The 22,432-nt window shown below is 48.3% G+C and overlaps 1 protein-coding gene across 2 annotated transcripts in view; it reads right to left on the bottom strand.

The window, feature by feature from the left end:
* Nucleotides 1-22,432, bottom strand: part of Flnb (filamin B) — a 132,524-nt gene that overhangs the window by 10,804 nt on the left and 99,288 nt on the right. Inside the window, exons 29-42 of one of the 2 annotated variants that reach the window (XM_052190214.1) lie at nt 22,088-22,335; nt 18,905-18,946; nt 18,073-18,175; nt 17,295-17,435; nt 15,183-15,311; nt 14,246-14,419; nt 11,812-11,970; nt 11,022-11,225; nt 10,122-10,274; nt 9,894-10,016; nt 6,860-7,126; nt 6,136-6,273; nt 4,917-5,032; nt 1,713-1,845 (exon numbers count right to left, since the gene is read on the bottom strand). In XM_052190214.1, coding sequence (XP_052046174.1) covers nt 1,713-1,845; nt 4,917-5,032; nt 6,136-6,273; nt 6,860-7,126; nt 9,894-10,016; nt 10,122-10,274; nt 11,022-11,225; nt 11,812-11,970; nt 14,246-14,419; nt 15,183-15,311; nt 17,295-17,435; nt 18,073-18,175; nt 18,905-18,946; nt 22,088-22,335 — 2,130 coding nt within the window. The remainder of the gene's footprint in view (nt 1-1,712; nt 1,846-4,916; nt 5,033-6,135; nt 6,274-6,859; nt 7,127-9,893; nt 10,017-10,121; nt 10,275-11,021; nt 11,226-11,811; nt 11,971-14,245; nt 14,420-15,182; nt 15,312-17,294; nt 17,436-18,072; nt 18,176-18,904; nt 18,947-22,087; nt 22,336-22,432) is intronic. The other variant, XM_052190215.1, reaches the window with a different exon arrangement.

Genomic DNA, 22,432 nt, shown 5'->3' with positions numbered 1-22,432 from the left:
TGAGGCAGGTTCTCTCTGGAGTTCACTGTTTAGCTGGCTGGCTAGCTAGTAAGCCTTCGGTCTCTCCACCCGCTGGGATCACGGTTAGGTACCTGGCTAGATCAAACTCAGGTCGTTGCGTTAGCGCTTTACTGACTGAACCATCTTCCCTAACCCTAACATGCTGACTTTCAGAGTCCGCTCTCAAACCCCAGGGCCAAGTGGTGACCAAGTGCTAAGGCTCTACACACCTTTGGGACTGCTGCCTGATTCTGCTTTCTCAAGGGCAGCAGGGCACCGCTCTGCCAGCCAGAGGCTCTCCCTCATCTCTAGGCCATGGCCTAATGCCAGCCACGATGCTGTCAAGGCACCAGCTTCCACTTGTCTTTTCTGTCCAATGAGAGAACACGCATAGCTGTCCGCACGTGCTCTAGACCAGTGGCTTTCAACCTTCCTGATCAATACTGCGACCCTTTAGTATATAGTTCCTCATGTTGTGGTGATCCCACCAACCATAAAATCATTTTTGTTGCTACTTTCTAATGGTAATTTTGTTACCATTAGGAATTGTAATGTAATCGTAATGTAAATAGCTGGGTTTCCTGATAGTCCTAGGCTAACTCTATGGAAGGGGCATTTGAACCCCACAGGGGTCGTGACCCATAGATTAAGAATTGCTGCTCTAGATTTCCACCCTCAGTGGAAATGCCCAACAGCAGCAGGTGTCATCAAAGACCACACCGAAAGAAGCTCTCCTGACCTTGCCAAGGCACAAAAAGTGCCCGCCCACTCTCCCATCCCGCCATCTGCTTCTGAGTTTTCTTATGGTATCACTGAGGGCTGTCTCTAATGTGCAGGTTTTTAGCCCTATTTGGACCAGTTCTAGTCACTTGATTTTTTTTTAATTGTTTGGTTTTATTGTCGTTGTTTTGTTTTTGAGACAGAGTATTGCTTTGTAGCCCAGGTTGGCCTTGAACTTGACGTCCTCCTGCTTTAGTTTCTCAAATGCTACCCGAGTAGTGTTTTGAGGGGTCGAGCTGTATTCACTAGCTTTAGCTTCCTGCCAAACCCCTAACATACACTGAATGTTCCTTGACTGAATGGCCTCGTTAAAGTTGATTGATACCAGAGTCCCATAAATCTGAGGTATTGAGCCCTAGAGTCCGAGATTCTCTCGGAGGAAGTAAAGATCAAAATATCCTTCATGTTGTAAAGTCAACAATATGATAAAGCTGTAAGGTTTTATCAAAATACAATAAAAAAAATTGTGATCAATGTCATGTAAAAGGAATCTGATAAAAGTCACAGAAAATGAAGCAGATCTTGTCTAGAGAAGAGAGAAGAGAGGGCTATTGCTGTCACATAGAGAGTCTCTGTGACCCTGGCAAACGTGTCTACCCATGGAGGACCTGGAGAGTCCTGGCCCGGAGGCACAGCTGCCGGGGCGCTGGGGTGGAGACCCCGCTGCTGCCGGGACGCTGGTGCGGAGACCCCGCTGCTGCTGGGGCGCTGGTGCGGAGACCCCGCTGCTGCCGGGGCGCTGGGGTGGAGACCCCGCTGCTGCCGGGACGCTGGTGTGGACACCCCGCTGCTGCCGGGGCGCTGGTGTGGACACCCCGCTGCTGCCGGGACGCTGGTGTGGACACCCCGCTGCTGCCGGGACGCTGGTGTGGACACCCCGCTGCTGCCAGGGCGCTGGTGTGGAGACCCCGCCTGCCGGCCTGGCTGCTCACCTGGCTCCAGCTCAGACACGTGGCATTCCTCTACCGCTCCCGAGGGGCTGTGCACCTTGGCATCAATCTTCCCTTTCGCACCATTCAACCTTATGGCGAAGGATGCTGGCTGGTTAACTTTCAATCCTGATTCCTGAGAATTCAATACATTAGACAGGTTATGGCACCCCGGGTCCCTGCTCGCCAGCACACGCTGACCCAAGAGAGGCTCCAGGTGGGAATCCTCACGCAACAGGCTCGAGTGTGCCCACCTATAATCCCCGATAATAAAACGGGGCAGCCTTGGCTCCCACACTTCTACCATGAAACAGAAACACACATGGCACCCTTGTGTTCAAACATTCAGGGTTGGGGACATGCTTTGGGGATGGGATATTCCAGACAAGGGAATATCCCAAACAAGACATGAACAGGCCAAAAACCCCAAGTTGCCTCAGCTAAATTGCCACTGCGACTGCGGCCACCACGCCTCCGCCACCACCACCACCACCACCACCACCACCATCATCATCATCTGATTCCTTTTTAGGAGGAGTCTGGGTGCAGAGTCCATGACATGAGCTGAATTTTATGTCACTGCTTTTGTTGTTAATGTTTTTTTAAATTAAGTGCAGGAACGAGCGGCACTTTTGATAAAATGCAGAGCACCGTGTGCAAAGGAGGCTGAACTTTGCTTAATTACTTTTTTCAAGTAGTAAAACTACGTCGTTAAATCTGAATCTCAAATTTCCTTGTTTGCAAAATGGACAAGCTACCTGACCCTATCTGAGAGACCCGCTATGAAGAACGCATGAAATGATGTTCAAGACAACCAAGGGGCCGGCCCAGCTACAAAGAAGGCTCCAAAAAACGTCAGTGCATTGTCAAGTATAAATACGTATTTAGAAGTTGCCTCTGCAGCTGGGCGGTGGTGGCGCACGCCTTTAATCCCAGCACTTGGGAGGCAGAGGCAGGTGGGTTTCTGAGTTCAAGGCTAGTCTGTCTGGTCTACAGAGTGAGTTCCAGGACAGCTAGGGCTATACAGAGAAACCCTGTCTTGAAAACAAAAAAACAAAACAAAACAAACAAACAACAACAACAACAAAAACCAAAAAAAACCCCCAAAACCCGTTAGAAGTTGCCTCTGAGAAGTGGCCATTGTCTTTGCTGGCTCAGCTCCACTCCAGCGAGCCTTAGGTGGGAGGAGCTTAGGTGGGAGGAGCTTAGGCAGGTTTTACTCGCCCTACATCCGGGTCCTGGCTTAAAATCGCCAGGAAGTCAATCCTCTGTTGCCCAGGTGCCGCAGGGCTCCTAAGCAGTATGCAAAGGAGCTAATGTTTGACAATGGTTCTAGAACGGCCTAGGGGAGGTGCGGTACTGGTGTAAGGACCGCATTTCTGCTGCAGGCCCTAACGGTGCCCCTGGGTTAGTTGTCCCCTGGGTTAGTCCGTTAGTCTGGAGGCACAGGTGGAAATGAACCAATTTAAAATACTTTAAATTGCGTAACAAAAATTCGGTTTCTCTAGCAGCATTTTAATTGGGATAGTGAGTATTAAACCACACTGTGAAAGTGAGGTGAACTCAGAATATTCTGCTGCCTGGAGGTTATAGGCTGGGGAGGGGAGGGAGGCCATAATACAAACTTAAGGACTCTTTAATTTCCAGAGAACCCCCCACTTTGTCCCCCCCACCCCCACAAAATGCCAGCCAACTCCACTGTTTCTATGAAGCCTCAAAAGACAGATAAAACAAAACATACTTCTCACATCTACCCAGCACCAGATGTTGTTCAGGCCTCCGCTGAGGCTCTGATAAATAATTTACATATCCCTCAGCGCAGAGCTAGTTCATACTTACAGAAATACTTGTGAACAAACCGTGACAGGAGGACTCAGCAGAAGTGCTGGAGAGGAACAATCACTTCTGTTACCTGAGTCTGCTGCAGCTAAATCCTCAAGAGGGAGATAAATGCTTCTGAAGACCTGAAGAGAGATCTTCGAGATGCAGGAAGGCAGCTCTCTGCCCTCAACAAATGCCGCGTTTATCTCCCTCTATAGGGTTTAGTTAAGTCGGCCACAAAAGAACTCCTGTTAAGAAGCCTTTAAGTAAAACACAAGAAAAACATCTATACCACGGCGACCAGTTAGGACCTCTGGGGTGCTCCCATAGAGACCTCATCAATCGTAGCCTGGGGTTCTGGTTGGCTATCATCTGGGTCTCTATTAGCTGTCCATTCTCTCAGCATGTGATGGAATCTGGATGTAAATCAAAAGTATGCAGCTCCTTGCTGTAGCCTCCACTCCAAATGCCAGGTTGGAATCCAACCCAAGTACTTTTAAGAATGGGGATAGCTAAAGGCTACTTAGAGACCCCATTAGCTGGAAACTGCTTCTGGGTATTCGGGCATTATTGTACAAGCCATACACTTCTCCTAATTCAAACAAGTTCAGTGTCCTAAGCTGATGCATCCCCAGTGGTTCTCGGTGTGGCTCTGATGCTAATGTAACCGTGTGTGTGTGTGTGTGTGTGTGTGTGTGTGTGCGCGCGCGCGCACATGTAGTGATGCTAAAGCCAGCGCGCGCGCACATGTAGTGATGCTAAAGCCAAGTGCACAATCTCAGGGGAGCAGGTTTTTGGGGACAGAGCCTTCACTCTTGCCACCTCATACTAGATGGTTCCTGGCTAGAATTACTCTGGAGCATCTTTAAAATTAGGTCAAGAGAAGCTGCCCGTTAGGGTGTCGCAAAGATTTACTGAAGTGACACTGGTAAGTTCTCAGGATAGATAGTTCCCCTGTATACTTATCATAAACAAATCACCCTAATTTAAAAAAAAGAAATGCAGTCAGCTTTACAGAAAGAAAGCTAACAATCACCATAGGTACAAGTCACTAGGCTGTCAGCACTGTCTATTCTGTTTTGAAATCTGCCCTGCTCCCTCAACCAATGATTAACAGGCTTCCTTTGTTTCTCTTGAATAAATATTTAAAAGCAAACTTGTCCCTCAGTGGCAAGATACACTGTTTATCAAGCCTGTTTGCAGTTGGTCAAGTTATCTTGTGCCCTGAGGGCGTAAGGAAGGACTGCAAGCCCATGAATGGCAACACCTTGGTGCCAACTCTCAACGGGGCTTGGTACCCAGGACAGGATTCATGGGGTCTCAGGAGCCCAGGGGTCTCACTGGTCGGCCTGTGGCCAAGGAGATGGATGCTTCCTTGTGCCTCACCTGAAGGCTCAGAACAGTGAGGCAGCGAGCGTCGTCCGAGGGCGCGATGACGGGCACCAGGTAAGGGCTGTCCGGGATGTGTTCATCGTTAAACTTGATGGACACCTCGTAGTTACCTGTTGGGACAGGAAAGCCCCGTTGGGTCAAAGTTCAGAAAGGTGTGGCCATGGTGGCCGCTGGCTTAGGCTGGGCTCGAATGTCGTCAGAGACTAGCTTAACTTAAGGCCACAGTTGACTGATTGGCTAACACCCTGACGATAGGATTTTATTAGTTAAGAAAGGACAGAGATTCTTGACCTGGATCCGTCCACAGTGTCATCTGTGTATAGAATCCAAAAGACCCAGGGGCTTGAATAGGAAAAGCAGTTGCATCTATATTTTTACTAATCTCTAAGTAAAAGGATTAGAAATATCAACAACTAGCCATTACAGTAGGTGAAAAGCACCTGTCCCTGGTATTGCCAATATTACACATTATATATCAAGGGATTTTTTTAAGCATTGTAGCTATCTTGATATCATCATGTACACTTATCAGTATTTTGAAATTAAGATCGTCAATGTACTTCTGTCAAACCAATGTACTTATGTCAAACCAATGTACTTCTGTCAAACCTTAATGTACTAATAAAGTCATATATACTTTCCTGCTATGTATTTGATAACTATAATTAATATAGTTTTATTTAAGACAAGGTTCACCCTGCAGCCCAGGCCAGCCTGGACCTCACATTGTCTGGTTTACTCTTGGATATCAGCCTCCCAGGTAGCATAGGACACTGCATCTGCATTTACACCTGTATCTTAATAAGATTGATTCATGATTTGATGTACTTTATATTGTGTATGCCAAAAAAGTATCATGAGGACAGGTTTTATCAGATGTCTAAAGGGTCTCAGGGACACAAAAGGTGACAATTTCTGCTCTAGATTCTCAGGTGCTGAGAGCAGCCAAACCAGCTCTGGGCCACTCTTGGGGGTGTCTGAATGGTCAGTGGACAGAATGCAGCATTTGAAAGAAAGCAAGCAGAGACCATCAGTAAAAGACAAGAGATGGTTAGAACAAGGAGCTCATCTCTTGGAAGCCTGAGGCTCTCTCTCCTGTGTGCCCCCTCATGCAAAAGCCTGTGTACCTGACCTAAGCTGATGGGTTTCTGATCTCGCAACTAAACCATCTCCAAACAAGGGAAACATCCTCCGTCAACCCTCGAGTACATACCAGGCTCTTGGGCAATATAAGACACACCGCATGACCCATTTTTATGGTCATCGAATGTGATCTCGGCCTTACTAGGGCCCTCAACAGCAATGGAGAGGCCGCCAGCACCTGCTTCCCGGGTCCAGATGCTGAACTCGGCTGAGAGCAAAGAAACACCTGGTTAGTGAGAGCACCCGAGAGCCCCAGCCCCTTGTCCAGCTCAAGCCAGCAGCGTAGGTCCAGCCCTCGCTAGCGCTCTCCTCTGGCCCTAGCCCCAAGCAGAACCCAGGCGAACGCCATCATTGCGATTTCTGAAGCTCGCAATGATCATAAAGTTCATGTGGATTCCGGCACCAGGAACACACCCACAACCAAACCAGAAAAGGATGTGTGTGCTCAGAGTCCCCCACACCTCTTCCCACACACAGCGTCTACTACAGAAGGGGACCCGGTCAAATCAGTTTTGCAGCGTCCTAATGAGCTGCACAGAACACCCGTTCAAGAATGCACTGGAAACAGTTACTGCTCTCTTCTTAAGAGACTTAATGCACACTAATGTTAGACTAGCAAAACCTGTCTAAGCCTGTTGGCTTTGTGTAGGTGAGCGACTCCCACTGCTACTTAGCTTTAAAAGCTTTGAATAAGGAATGTCCCTTACAGCCACCCACTGGAAGTTGTCTCTTTAGAGCAATGGGCACAGTGTACGCTTACCTGTGCCCAGTTAAAACTTGACTCAGATTCTTACCTGGGATGCCTGCTTCTCCCCTCTCCAGGCCAGGGCCTCCTGCCCGGACCTTGTGGGCACCCCCTTCGCCAAGGGGCCCCACGGTGAACTGGAAGGGGCTTCCTGTTACATGCTGTCCGCGGTACTTTACACTGACTGTGTGAACGCCCATCTCCTGGGGCACAAATCTGACACAGTGCGAGTTCTTTCCCATAGGCACAATCTCTGCCTCAGTCACAAGACCAGAGGGGCTGGTGACATGGGCAGACATGTCACTGCTGTTGATCTCTGAGGGTAAAAAAAGGTTGGGAGAAGAGGGTTAGGGCAAAGGCCTGAGGCCAGGCAGGGCACACAGGACAAGTGGAAAAGGGTGTGGCAGGTACAGCCCGGGTGCGTGAGGTGCTTGAAGCCCCCCTGGGCTAGAGGCCTGCCTTCCTGTGACACTTTCTTTCCCAGTGAGCTTTGTCAACAGCTGGAGCCACATCTGCATGTGGCAGCACCACACTGGGACTTACAGTGGCAGGTACGGCCGTAATGAAACCCACGGGTTTCTACCCGTGTCTCTCTCTCACGTTTCTATGAGCTTATGTATGTATGCATGCATGTATGTGAGTCTATGAGCAAGTGGGCTACGGCATGCATGTGGAGGTCAGAAGACAGCTTGCAGGAGTTCTCTCCAGCCAACATGTGGGCCCTAGGAATCAAACCCACGTCGTCAGGCTTAGTAGCAGTCAACGGCATTACGATACAAAAGTGAGCGCATGCCGATTCCAGCAACAGAGGAACCATGCGAGAGCAAAGCTTTCAGTAAGGGTGAGAGGCCACACTCTCAGGAAAGCAAGGCCTGGGGTCACAGGCACCAGGAAGTGAATTGTGTCTGAGACAAACTGTTCACGTCACGCACACAACTGTGCCTGCATGGCACGGAGGGGACAAGCAGGTGGCACTGGGTGTAGCCATCCCCAGAGCCCCAGTAAACCGTGCAGCAGTTCATGATTCTGTATCCTAGGACAGAGGAAGGAAGAGAGGTTGAGGAGCAGTCGTGCCATGAGTGGACCCAAGGTCTGTGCCTCTGGCAAATTCCTCAGGCAAACTCCACCCCACAGAGTGGTTCTGGAGAGGTACAGGGGAGGCAGCAGAGCCTCAGTGTGGTGAGGGGAGCTCTCATGATGACTTAGCGCCCTTAGAAGGGTCCCCACAACCTTTGTTCTCTCACCACACGAGCATACACAAGTTAGACACCTGCAATCCAGAAGAAGGTCTACTCTTGGGATTCCCGTTTGACTCAGCCTCTAGAGCCCGGAAGAGGAATGTATGCTACCTGTTAAGAAATGCTACTTTGTGACTAAGATAAGCCAAGAGGCCCAGGTCCCAGGAACTTATAAGGTCTCCTCACTCTCAGATGAGAGGAGATCCATGAGGGAGGGTGTCTCCTGCAGACTAAGAAGGATGACCAAGAGCCAGAAGAGGCCTCAGACACGACAGATGGCCACACACACAGATACTCGAGTTCCTCAGGTAAGAGCCGGCAGAGAGAGGAGAGAGGATTGCAAAATAAAAAGTGGAAAGCGAAGTCCACGTCGAAAGGCGATCCTAGAAATAACACTAAACTGGAGATACCACATCTTCCCAGGGGAAAGAACGACAGAGCGCCTCCTGTTGGTGGTGATGGGGAGTGACAGGAGCCAATCCATCTCTGGAGGAAGGTCTGTCTACCTTCACACTGGCCAGCATCCCCTGTCCTGATCGGCCATCTTCCTCCACCTTGAAGCACACGGACTCTGTACCATCACACGCCATTGACAGTTTTTAAAAAGTGATCTTGACTGTAGTAATTAGGTGTTAACTACATTCACACTCGCCGACAATGGTGGTGGACTTGCACAGGAACCTACCGACTCCAGCTAAGCGGGGTAAACGGAACGTGCAGGGTTGGGAAAGAGCCCGTTCCTCATAAGAGCAGATAGGTGCATCTTTTGCATCTGTATGTTTTCATGTGTGTGTGAGTTCGTGCATCTGTGGAGGCAGAGAACAGTCTCCGGTCCTGTTCCTTAGAAGCCATCCGCCTTGTTTTTTAAGAGTGTCTCTCACTGGCCTGATTATCAGTGATTGGCTGGACAGTGAGGCCTCGGACCTCTTGTCTCTGCCTCCCCAGTGCTGGGATTACACGTGGGCATCATCACACCTGACTTCTCTTCTCTTCTCTTCATTCTCTCCTCTCCTCTCCTCTCCTCTCCTCCCTCCCTCCCTCCCTCCCTCCCTCCCCCCCCCCCCCCTCTCTCTCTCTCTCTCTCTCTCATATAAGTTCTAGAGACGGAACTCAAGGCCTCACACTCGTGTGGCTAAAACTTCACCAATGTAGCCGTCTCGCTCCCTTACGCTCCCCCTTCTCTGTGGAGTTTGTGCGACTCCCACAGGCCCTGCCAGTCTGTGGGCAGAGGCGTCTTGAAGCTTTCACTGACACAGCGATTCTCCGTGCACAAAGCCACACTTCAGACAGGCTGTTAACCTGCTCACAGTGCATGAAGCGTCTGTGAGAAATGATTTGTCGTGAAGCCAGGCGTTCAACGGACCCACCCAGCTTTGCAGCCACTCTAGTCCTTCCATGAAGGATAAGAAAGATGAACCGAAGGCTGTTGCTAGGTCTCCCCACCTAAATGCTTCTAGACATTGGCATCAGCAGGCCATGCTCCCACTGACAGTATTTGCATTGGAAAAGAATAAATCTAAAAGCAGATCTGTGTTTCCCCTCGGCAATGCAACAGGACTGTTTTCATTCGGAAGAAAAAGGTAAGAGGTAAACACATTTTTCTAAGTAAAACAAAAAGCTCATTGTGGTGTCCCTAGCCTATAGCCCTGTGGAAGCTGAGGCAGGAGAATCCCAAGTTTGAGACCACTCTGTGCTACATATTGAGACCCACCCCCCATTTAAGTAAATAAGAAAAAGCATAAAATGCAAACGTCTCCAGGGTGGACGGTGTGCTTTAGGTCACGCCTGCACTTGGTGCAAAGGTGCGGGCTGCTGCCCTTCCTGTGCCACCGGCTGCACACTCACCTGGGATCTTCAGGTTCAGGTCACAGATACTGCCTACGGTGGCCACAGACGGAGCCCGGCTGGTCCGGGTGATGCTCTCCTTCACTCTCCCCTCGCCACTGATCTTCACAGTGAATGGGCTTCCTGGGGGACCAAGAGGGACCCTGTGAGCAGCCTTGACACTTAGGCACAGACAGCATTTACCCCACAACCCAAGCATCACAGAGGGAGGGCAGAGGGGTCTCATACCAGGCACATGCTCGTCAGCAAATTTGGTGGAGACGATATAGACCCCGGGCACAGTGGGGAAATAGGACACCTTGCAGGTGCCGTCCTCCAGGTCCTCTGTCTGGATGTCCACCTTGCTGGGTCCTTCTACTGCCAAGGATATGCCACCATAGCCTGCAATACATTATCCAGCAAAGGCTTAAACTAAGGGCTCTGAGAAGTTCTACAGCAGGATAACCTGCCAACCATGGCTTCGGCCAGACAATACTTCCTTGAAGGTATCTATCACTGTGAACATATGTCCCGTGACTGTATGCCCTTCAATAAATGCCTGGACTGTCTTAAGGGGTTATCTGAATTTTCAAACAGCAGATCTTAAAGGTCAACAGCATGAAATCCCACTGGTGAACATCGAGTGGGGTCAGAAATCTTTCCAATCTCTGTCCTGGGATTGTAACTTTGTCTAGAGCTCACCAATGTGGCTGCCCCCGCCAGTCAAGAAGACAGAAGGCAAACCAGGGGATGTGGTGTGGCTTGAGAGAGCCCAACCAACTCAAAGCATCTCAAAGAGTGATGTGAGGGGTGCTGTGCCTTATTTTGCCCAAAGCTCAACCCCAGGAGCTCCTGGGAGCTGAGAACACTGAGGTTCTCAGTGATGCTATGAGCACACGTAACAAGAGATCTGTGAGATCTTGTGGATCTGAGTTTGGGTCTCAGAAACAGACAGGATGATAATCCTCATGTGTCTCAGCTTTTTCTCCACAAAGCAAAGTCTTACTTTTGTGATTCAGGTAGAAGCAAACGCTCACATCTCAGAGGCTGAATTATACTTGGAGATGAAAGAGTTGGTTGGCAGTATAAAAAAAAAAAGAACCCGTTGCCACAAGTTCTGGGTGTTTCCCATGGAGTTACCCTACCGACCTGCATCTCTCGTGTCCACGATGAAGTCTGACATCTCAAAAGTCCGGCCTTCTGACAGGCCTCGGCCGTAGACTTTGGCACGGCGTGCATCACCAATTTCGGACTGGACCACCATAATGGACACGGGGCTGTTGGCCACGTGGTTGCCGTTCTTCTTGATGCTGACTAGATGTTCACCCACCTCTCGGGGGATGAAGGAAATGCCTGCACCAGAACACAGGAGGAGGCTTATTAAGGGGAGGGAGGTGGAGCGAGGGTGAAGGATAAGGTGTGTGTGGGGGGATGGTTGTGATAGAGACTTGACACTGTCTAAAATAATCTAGGCTATGTCCCTGTGCATTTCTGTGACAGGTGGCCTTTCTAGATTAACTGAAGTGGGACGGGCCAGCCTCGATGTTGGGCTCCGTCCTCGGGCTGGAGTTCCATACTATATAAAGAAGAAGTTAATCTGAGCACTAGTGTTCCTCTGTCTTGCTCTCTGTCACATAATAATTGCCACCACGATGGGCTGTATCATTGAACTGTGAGTCAAAACACACCTCCCATTCTCAAGCTGCATTTGCAGGGTAGTTTGTCCCAGCAGTGAGGAAAGCGACTAATACAGCAGATTCTGCAGACTATGCCTGTCCTACGTTGCAATCTGTGGTCCAACGGCCACAGATGTTAACACTGACGGGGAAGCATCCATGTGATACAGGCTTACTGTAGCATCTTCCAAAGAACCACCCACTTCCTAAGGAGGCTCTGCTCCCCACCCCACGTCCCACCATTCTGGCAGCCCAGGGCTCACCGATGTGGTTGTTGGGTAGCCTCTTTAGCAGACAGGGCTCATCACGCCCAGACGGGGCCTTGATACTGGCTGTCAGGGTGCTGAGGTCGGTCTCACTGATGTCCAGAAGGAAGTCGGCAGCTGAGCCCAATTTCACTTGGGAGCAGCGTCTGCTGTCATCTGGGAAAGAGCCACAGAGCTCCCATGACATGTGCTAGCAGAGCTGCAGCTCTCTAGAGAGCATGGTCTACATGGCACTTGGAGACGTGACATCAGGCTCTACTATCCACAGGTGTATGACAATGGTGTGCTTCTGACAATGAGTATATAACGACCACCTTAGGAGGACCATGGGCGGTTATGACTGGTTTAAGGGGTAAACCAAGAGCTTGAAGGAATCTGAGCTACAAATCCTTCTGAACAGACTTTTAAAGGGATTTTTGACTTGCAGAAGAACTAAATTAAATATCTCTCTGTATACAACTCAATTCAAAATGGATCAAAGACCTCAAGATGAGACAGAGAACTTGGAAACTATAGGAAAAACTCTTTTAAAAAAAGAATTAAAAAAGACTCCAATAGCACAGTAAATAATCTCCAAATTGACAAATGGGGATTACATGAAATTAAACAGCATCTGCCCAGCAAACAAAATGCCAGAGAGAAGAGAGAATTGATAGAATTGGTGTGTGTGTGTGTGTGTGTGTGTGTGTGTGTGATTACCTTGTGTACACATCAGGTAGGGAATTAATATGTATAATATAAAAAGAGCTGTGAGAAATTAGACAGTAAAAAAAAAATCAAATAATCCAAACAATATATGGGCTAATAACAGTTCTCACAAGAAATATAAATGGTTAATAAATATTTTTTGAAATGAGCTCAACATCCTTATCCAGCAGGAAAACGCAAATTAAACCTGCTCTTTTTTTGAGACAGGGTTTCTCTGTGTAGCCCTGGTTATCCTGGAACTCTCTCTGTAGACCAGGCTAGCCTCTAACTCAGAGAGATTACTTGCCTCTGCCTCCAGAATGCTGGGACTAAAGGTGTCAACTGCCACTGCCCCTGTCACTACTTAATCTGTTTTGAGAATCTGTCTTGCCCCTATCTGAACGTCTATCATCAATAACTCAAAGGAAAACTATTGCTGGCAAGAGGAATGCTTATTTGCTGCTGGTTCAAATGTAAACTAATGTCACTCTCTATGAATATCAGTGTTCTCAAAAAACAGAGTAGATTTACCATTTGACCAATTTCTACTAGTCCTGAAAGACTCTAAGTCAGCAAAGCACAGACACACCTGCACATCCAAGTTCACTGCTGCTCTATTCACAATAGTTAGGAGACAGAACCAGTCTAGATGCCCATCAACAGATGAAAAGATAAAGAAAATGGGCTGCCTATATAGAATGAAATAATATATTTAAAAAGTTAAATCAGGATATCTGCAGGAAAACAAATGAATGGAAATTATCATATTAACTGAAGCCAAGCAGACTCAGAAAGACCAACACCACATGCTACCTATCAGATGCTAAGTGTGTGTGTGTGTGTGTGTGTGTGTGTGTGTGTGTGTGTGAGTAAGTGTGTGAGTGTGTGTATGTGTCTGTGCGCATGCGTGTGCACATGCGGGTACCATGAGAGGGAAGGAAGCTATCTTAAGTGGGGGTACGTAGTGGAAATGAGAGAAGGTAAGAGAATCCGTGTAGAACAAAAACAGAAAGGAGGGCAACCTGAGGGGGGTGAAGGGAACTGGCAAGAAGCAGGCCTCAGGAGAGAGCAGTGGGGGAAGAGGATGACTTAGAACAAAGCACATTACACATATATGAAAATCCCACGACACAAGCCATTACTTTGTATTGCGAATTAAAAAAAAAATATTAAAGACATTTTTGGCAACAGAAGGAAGTTCCCACCTGCTGCCATAGTTTTGAGCATTTCCCAGAGAAGCTTGGCTAACACTCCCCACAGCGTTGCTCCTTGCTTCAGACAGGTCTAAGTATTCTTCACAAGAACCCTGATTTGTGGATCTTCCAGAGAGCCCACCATGTGTTCCTAACTCAGCAGGCAGAACAGCCGCCAGGAGCGCAGGGCATGGAGTGGAATGCCTTGCCTTTGAATATCAGTGCCCTTGGCCGAATGAACTTCAGTTTTCTAACCAGAAAACTAAAGGAGCAGATATCTTATGTAGTTTGGGGCCGACAGGCATCTTTAGTTCCTGCACTGTGGCTGTAAGCATTGCCTTGATGCCTTGTGCTGTTTGTTTTCTGGTGGGTAACTTGTTTTTTCTGTGTTATGAGGAGAGGAGGATGTAGGTAGCCCGGTCAGACTTAGGTTTCACAAACATGGGAAAACCAAGCGCCAGCCTAGCTTGTCACCCCAGGCTGAGGAGACGGGTGAGGCTGGGCAGAGCTCTGCTTCCCATGAGGAAGTCCTGTAAGCTGGGCAACCCTACCTGTGATCTTGGCAGTGAAGGGGCTGCCGGGGATATGCTTGTCGTTGTACTTGACCAGAATGCTGTAGTCCCCTGGCAAGGTGGGCAGGTAGGTCACTGTGCATGTCCCGTCTTTGTTGTCAATACAGCTGATCTCTGCTTTTGAGGGTCCTTCAATAGCCAAGTCCAGACCACCTAAGAGAGGGGGGATGGAGGGAGGGCAGTCTGAGAGAAAGAATTTCTAGAAAGACAATGCCTCTGGGGGGACAGTGACACCAGGGACATTCCATGTGGGTATCAAGACAAAGCAATCTTCAGGGGAAAGTCTGTGGAAACACAGCACTGTGAACTGCACCCGCACCCCAGGGCCTGAGAGATAAGGAAGAGACCGAGTGCTACACATCTAGCATATGCAGGCTGGGCGAGCACAGACTCTCACAGTGCTCAAGGTGGATGCCACCATCAGAGCCCCAGGCTGAGGAATCTGTGAATACTGTGGTTGGCAGAACACTTCAGCTAGAATTTACAGCTAAATAACTCGTGGGAGGTCCTGAGGACCAACAGGCAAACAGAACAAAAATAAAGCCATTTTCAATCAAAAGCCCACTTGAATTCTCAGTGAGTCACATGAAATAGCTCATAATACAAATCTGATTTCATTCACATAAGAATTTAAACATTTCTATTTTGAGTAGGAGATGATTTCTATATGAGAGAAAATAATGGGACAAATGATATCATATTATAGTGATCTTTTTTTTCTTTTTCTTTTGAGATGCAACCTCACTATATGGCTCAGGCTAGTTTTGGATTCCTGGGTTCACAAGATGCTCCCACATCAGTCTCCTGAGAATCTGGGACTACACGAGTGCTACCATTCACAGCATGCTTCAATCATGTTCATTGATCTCTCCAAAAGGAAGGACACACGTGCGTATCCATGTAAAGCATGCCGTACCTTCTCCTGCATCCTCTGTGACGATGGTGAAGGTGGCAGTTTTGTTGGCTACTCCATACACAAGGCCTGGACCATATGCAGACACACTCCCACTGTTGGGGTAGTTCACGTAGAACTGGAGGGGGCTCTCTGCATTTGCCAAGGATAAAAACAGAACTGAGACTCATTCCATGGTAAATGGACACCTCAGATAACAAGCAGTACATTAAAGTCCCCCCAGCAGGACAGTCTGTCACCCTCTGAAGCTGTAAACCAGTACAGCTGATTTCACCTCAGCTTAACAAAGGACACATCTGCATCTGGGAAGTAGAAGCTGCTTTCTAAAGAGAAATGTTAGTTGCATTCAGAATCTAAGGCCTGATCTAAGAAGCTCGTCTTGAGGAGAGGACCCCACAGTGATCCCCCCTTTTCCACTGCTACCCTCATCTCTCTTAAAGCTCTTCAATCTCCAGGATTCACGTACAAACCAGGAAATCACCTGGGGGTTGACCTATGCATGGAACATTAAAGATCCATGTGTACTAACTTGAGAGGTTATCCACAGTATGTCACATTAGAGAAAAGCAAATTGTCTTTATATATAAGACGGATATCATTTTACAATGGCTCAGTGGGTAAAGAAACTAGTACAGACCACTGACATGCCTGGGATCCCTAGAGCCCATGTAGAGGTATAAAGAGAGAACTAACTCTACAAAGCGTTCCTCTGACCTCCACATGCATAGCTTGGCATGATGACCCTCTACATACACACCATACACACACAGTATCAGAAAAGAACCACTATGCCGTCTCTTTTGCAGGATAAATCTCAGTGTGCCAGTAAGTACTTAGCAGGCATCTGAGCAGGTAGTCCCACTGGCAATGCGGGGGAAGGGTGAGCGCCAGGAAAGGACTGTTGCTGGTTTTGTGGTCTCACTGTATAGGCCAGGCTGGCCTCAGCCTCCTGAATGAGTTTATAGACATCTAATGCCTGTCTGAAGCTTGAGCCATGACTGCTCTTTAAACTCGGCACCTATTATCATTAGAATACTTAAACAAAAAAAAAATTGCTTTAACCAAGTATTGTGCATACATATGAACATAAATTAAAGCAAATGACAAACCAATAAGTATTTTTAACTCCCACTTCCCACCTCAAAAGCATAAGGAAAACAGACGAAGAATATGAAGATTCTGGCCACAGAGAAAGAATTGGAAAGACACGATATATGGAACACTATCTCATCTCATTTGCAGGAACACCAAGGCGCCCATGCATTTTCAATCACCAGACTGACAAAGAGACAATTGCAAAGTACCACAGGGCAAGCTGGGGCATCGCAGGTGCTGTTCTTCACTGCTTGGATCCAGGAAGGGCACTAGGCTACAATGTATCTACGTTTCAGAGGCCTTTGTCAGGCTCTATAGCACTTCTGCCCAGGGAGGGGGCCAAATCCCAAGGGTACACCAAGAGTGTCAACAAAAGAGGCCACAGCAATGGCGGGAAGAGCAGACATGCTCCCCAGCGGGACAATGGGGCCTCTGCGGTGTCATCCAGATGAGCTAGCTATGCTACACATGTGTAGACCTACACAGCTTTCCTGGTAGTGCTGTTCAGACAGAAAAGGCAAGGACCGCGGACATGAGTACACGGCCATTTCAGTAAAAGGGGGCTGGATTTTAAAATCTGTATTCTTACTTGCATGTAGTCTTAAATTTTTCTAAAATTGAACATAAAATTTACCAACAATCAATCTCTAGGAGGAGGCTGAGGGAGGTTATAGGTATGATCATTTCACCTACTCAAAATATACAATTAGAAGACTTTAAATTATTGCAAAGAGTAACAACCAATGCTACACCTGTTCATGGGTAGGAAACATGAACTAGCTCTCTTTATGGGGTCATCTCTGTCTTCCAAGCCCTGTCTTAGGATGTGAGTCTCTCCTAAGTCCCATACCTCACAGGGTCTTGCAGGCCCGGCCCGAAAGCCTCACTTCCTGTGCCTGTACTGTGTTTGGCCATACCAGACAGTTATGAAGACACACAACCACAGCCATACGGCCCTGCACCCTGGTCTGGGAGGCTGAGGTGAGTTCTCTCTTCAGGGAGTCGCGGTAGCCCACTTACCCGGGATGTGGCTGCCCATGTACTTGATGTGCATCTCGTGGAGGCCAACTTCAGTGGGGGCATATCTCACAGTGACGGTACCATCCTTGTTGTCCACAATCTCAGGTGTCGCTTTCTTCCCAGAAGGCATATGCACCTTGCCTGGAGAGCACAGGGACACAGGGTCATGAGGTCACTGGTGACCGTTCCCTAAGCAGCACATATAACCCACAGATGTCTTCACCACAAAGGTTCTCAGATCCCGGAACGCTTATGACTCCTGATATGTCCAAGTCCCCACCACCCCATGGGGAAACTGAGACTGCCTGGCTTTCTACAGCTCCCCCTTGGTTTCCACAAAATGCAGCAAACTCCTAGTTCATAAATAAACACAGGGTGTCTCCAACAGACCCCTTACAAGTGCAAAGAGGGTCTGAGAAGACCACAAACCAATGAGAAGCAGGAAAAGAGAGGCAGGGCTCCCAGAAAGGGACTGGTGACACAGATCTAGGGGACAGTCAGGCTGGAAAGTGGGTGGTTAGAGAAAGCAGAGAAAAAGAAACAGAAACCTGGCAGCAAGAGGTATCTAAACAAAGAAGTCCCTAGCCTGAGGAGAAATACAAGCTTCCTCAAAAGTGTAAGGCAAGCTATAAACAACCACCCCTTCCTTCAGAGAAACACTTTCTGTGTCTGGCGCTGGAGAAGGAGCCAGGTATGAGGAATTACAGTCAGTTTCCCAGCACTGCTCTGGGCTTTGGGTGCAACAACAAAGAGTAAGGTGACCCCCACAAGGGTTTACCTGTGATTTCTCCTTTCCTGACGGCAAATGGAATCACCAAGTCAAAGGGCTTGAAGCCTAGGCCGTTCATGTCACTCACGGGAACATAGGCCTCTTCTGTAACCTAAAAACACGAGAGAGTATTCACTTGATAAATGGACCGCAGTGGGGGCTGATGGAGCTGTAGGGGGCAGAACTGCTGGGAATTCTACAAGGCAATGGGGCCTAAATTTGGGGGTGTGACCACAAGTATTTATGGGCTTTGTGTAACTGGGACTAGAAGGCCCCAGGAAGAACCACTGAACTAGAAACCACTTGTGTGCTTGTAGAATTCCCAGTATCGCCCAAAGGAAAATGGAGGAGGCAGAGAGCACTGTCTGAGTCCCAAGAGGCTCCACACCTGGAAAGGTTTAGTTGCTTGTGGCCTGGAAAAGAAGGTGTGTTTTAAGTGGCACAGAGCAGTAGCGGGTGGCTTTGCCCCTAGACAGAAACCAGATGCACAAGTGGCAGCCTGGAGTCAGGCAGAGGCCCGTCAACAGCCGTCCATCTTGCTCTTTAAACGGGGGTTGGGGGGTGGGGAGACTGCACCGAGCGTGATCACAGACATGATGGCTGGCGATTTGTGGGGAGCAGGTGGTGACGTGAAGGTGGATCTTACAGAGAAAGGGGTTGTGATGATGAGGCGATCAGTGGGGGACACACCAACAACGGCCAGGACACCAAGGACTTAAGCGATTCCCCCAAGCAGACAGCAGCTTTTCTACAACGAAGGCTGAATAAACCCAGAAACGCCAAAGGGAGAAACGAAAACCAAGTGAACCCAGGGCCTGAATCCAGGGGGACATGCATTTACCGGTGCCTTCTCCTCCATGGCTGTCACTTCCCCATCGGTGGCCTAGTTGATGGCAAACGGAGGTTAATTGGGAATCACACCAGAAAGATATTATTACCCAAGATCTTACAGCTTGAGTTCTATCACCTCCCCCACTTTTCCAGCAGGTGCTGGTTAGTATGTGGGTGTGGGTGTGTGTGTGTGTCCATGTGTCTGTGTGTCCCCTGGGGACAGAGCCTCTCATGTAAACCAGGCTGACCTCAAACTCTCCATGGGCTCCAAGGACTCTCCAAAGATGGCCTTGAAAAGCTAATTCTCCGGTCTCCATCTCCCAAGTGCTGGGATTACAGTCAGGCATGTGCTACCATATCCTGTACGAGTGATATGTTCTTAACGATACTTTTTAGAGAGAAAGCTGTAATCTCTGCGAATGTCACAGGCACCTGTCCTTTGAATCCACAATTTACCAGTAAGGGATGTGTACTGGCCAGGGCAATGGCAAGTGACATCTGACAAGTTACCATGGGAGAGCGTCCACGTCAGCTTTGGGGAGGCGGGCAAGCATTGAGGCTACATGTGCTGACCCCTTGCATGGAACAAGTGTCTGCTGTGAGGGCAGAGACAGCTGACGGCAGTCATCCCGGCACGCAGCCAGTAATAAGTGGTTTTCTTGTTCTTGTTTTACCTGGCGTCTTATTTTTGCTTTATTTTGGGGATGTGAGTACACGTGTGTTCACGTGAACACAGCAGTAAACAGTGTAGAAGCCAGAGCTCCACACATCAGCGTCTCCTCTAGAACTTTCCACCTTACCTTTTAGCCTTAGGTAAGATTTACTTGACGTGATTTGCCTGCATGTATGTATGTACACCACGTGTGTGCCTGGAGCCAGCAGAGGTGAGATGGTGTTAGCATCTCTCCAGCTGGCGTTATGGATGGTGGTGGGTGCTGAGAACCAAATTCAGGTTCCCCACAAAAGTGGGAAGTGCTCCTAACCACTAAGTTGGTCCTCCTGCTTCTACAGCTAGTTTTGACATTGGACACTGGGCTCTCACTAAACTTCAAGTTCACTAATTGGCTAGATTAGCTGTTTAGTAAGTGCCCAGGATTTTCCTGTTTCTGCCTCCTGATTACAGACATGTACTGCTCAGAATTTTATGCTGGGAATCTGATCTCAGTCCATGCTTGCACAACAACTGCTTTATACAGGGAGCCATTTCTCTAGCCTATAATCATTGCCTCGATGGTTTCTTTCTTTCTTTCATTTATGATGTAGAGGGTTTAAGATTTGGTTAAGATTTTAAAGTAGATTTTAAAAATGATTTATTTATTTTATGTGCAAAGGTGTTCTTTTGCCAGATGTGTATCTGTGTAAAGGTGTGAGATCTCCTAGGACTGGAATTTCTGACAATTGTGAGCTGCCAAGTGGGTGCTGGGAATTGAACCTAGGTCCTTTGGAAGAGTAGCCAGTGCTGTTAACTGCTGAGCCATCTCTCCAGTCCCAGTCATTAACACATTTGAAAGTTTTAGCACATTCATGTTTAAGAATGTCAAGCTTCATGTTTCTGATCCAACTGACCTATCTCCATCCTCAGCTGCAACACGGGAAGAAACAAGCTGCGTATACTGTGCCATCTGCAGAAAGGGATTTTCTGCCATCTGGCTTTGCCGCTAGGGCCATTTCTTCGAGAGGCCCACTCAAAACCATGACAACAACAGGAGGGCCTTGCAAGGCTATATACGCAGTCTTGCAACTAGAACTTCTCAATGGTGTCAATTAGGCTGTTCCTCCTGCATGTGAACCTGCATGTCACAAGTGTTTGACACACACAAGTGTGTGGTCTCTCTCGGGCCTAAGGCATTTGCTATCAGTGTGTTGCCAGGTGTCCATGTTCTTCCAGTCTTGAGCCTTTAAAAGGAGATTCGAATCACCCAGTAAAGGGGGTGCAGTGGGTCCCTCAAGTTGTAAGCACTCAGGACTTAAGGAATGCTCAATCCTAATGAGTCTGGAAGCCTCCACCTCAGTCGTCTGACCCTTTGCTGATGTGGTCTTCCAAAATTTCCCTTGACTTTCTCACTCTCAGCTCAGCATTGGGCTCTCTCCTTACCCCAGCCCAGTGCAACGGCTCAGAGATCTCTGCCCAGGGTTGCTGCTCTTCCCTAATCTGACAAGATCATACCCTTTAGGGGATAAACACAATGTAGTACAACTACAACTTGCACTACAACCGGACCACTTTTCTAAACAGAACGGACATTCTCACTGCAATGCTTTTTCCCCTAGAGAAGAAAAAAACTCCCAAATGGACAGTGTCCCAAGTTGACAAGTGTTTACATATTTGAGATATGAAAGAGCTTCCAGACCTCTGGCCGGATGTTTAGAGCTAAACACATATGGAGGGAAAGGAGAAAAGCTACAACAGATTACAGATGGAGACAGGGTCCCTGGGCTTCTGGTCCGAATGGACTCTCTGTGCCCTTCTCCATTTTGCTGTACAACAATCAGAAAGCACTTCCCAGGTGTGGGTGGAGTCAGGCCACCGGCAGCCACAGCCCAGGCCGTTCTGCATCACAGGCCACAGTGAGGGAGCCCACATGGCACCTGACAGCTGTCTAGACTGGGCACTCCTTCTAACAGGACGAACAGGGCTTGCTTCTGAAGTTTATGTGGTAAGTCTGCTGCAGTTCCACCATGCTCCTCGTGGAAGAACCTTAATAATTAAAGAAGATCTAAAAGGCATCCAGGACTGAAAATTAAAGGCTCCAGTTACTTGTCACCCGGGATGTTCACACAGTGATTCCCTTCTATTCCAGATCTTTCTGGCTTTAAAAGACAACACACTTCCCCCTTCTGAATCTCACTGGAGGTTCCGTGCATCCTGAGATATCAGAGTTAAGTGTGTGGACAAGAGAGCACGAGGGCCTTTCTCCTCCAGCAGTGGAGATGGGAGTAGCACATGTATTCTTATTACTGTTTTCCAATTTTTCTGTGAAACTGTCTCCCTCTGAGCTAGCTTACGTGACATTGCCTAACTTCCTTGGCATGACAGATGCCTCCACAACTCAAGAGATTTCCTCCAAAATTGCTGCTTCTAGTGATTATACCTAGGATCAAGGGTGTAAGGGAAGATAGCCAAATAAAGGTTCAACAAATGACGGTTGTGACTGCGAGTAAGAGCTGGCTCAGGAGAAGTAACCCCGCTTACCATGACTGTGAAGGGGCTATTGGGAATATCAACGCCACCAAAGCGCACATAGATAACATAGGTGCCTGGCTTGGCAGCAGTGTAAAAGATGTCATAGGTGCCATCTTCATTTTCGATGACGTCAGCTTCAGCCTCTGTGCCGTCTGGGGTCAGAATCACACAGGTGACCTTCCCCTTCCCTGCAGTCTTAGCGTCCACTACAAAGCCCACTTCCTCGCCAGTTTTCACAGTGGGGGCAATACCAGGACCTGCAAAAAAGGTCAGAAGAAAAGCAAAGCACTGGCTGTGGATATTTGCCTCAGAACAGACTGGACCATGTTGTGTTGTCCATGTTTTCCAGGCAGA

This window comes from Apodemus sylvaticus, chromosome 8 (genome assembly GCF_947179515.1).
Source record: "Apodemus sylvaticus chromosome 8, mApoSyl1.1, whole genome shotgun sequence".
Lineage (NCBI taxonomy): Eukaryota > Metazoa > Chordata > Mammalia > Rodentia > Muridae > Apodemus > Apodemus sylvaticus.
This window is presented reverse-complemented; position numbering and strand designations above follow the sequence as displayed.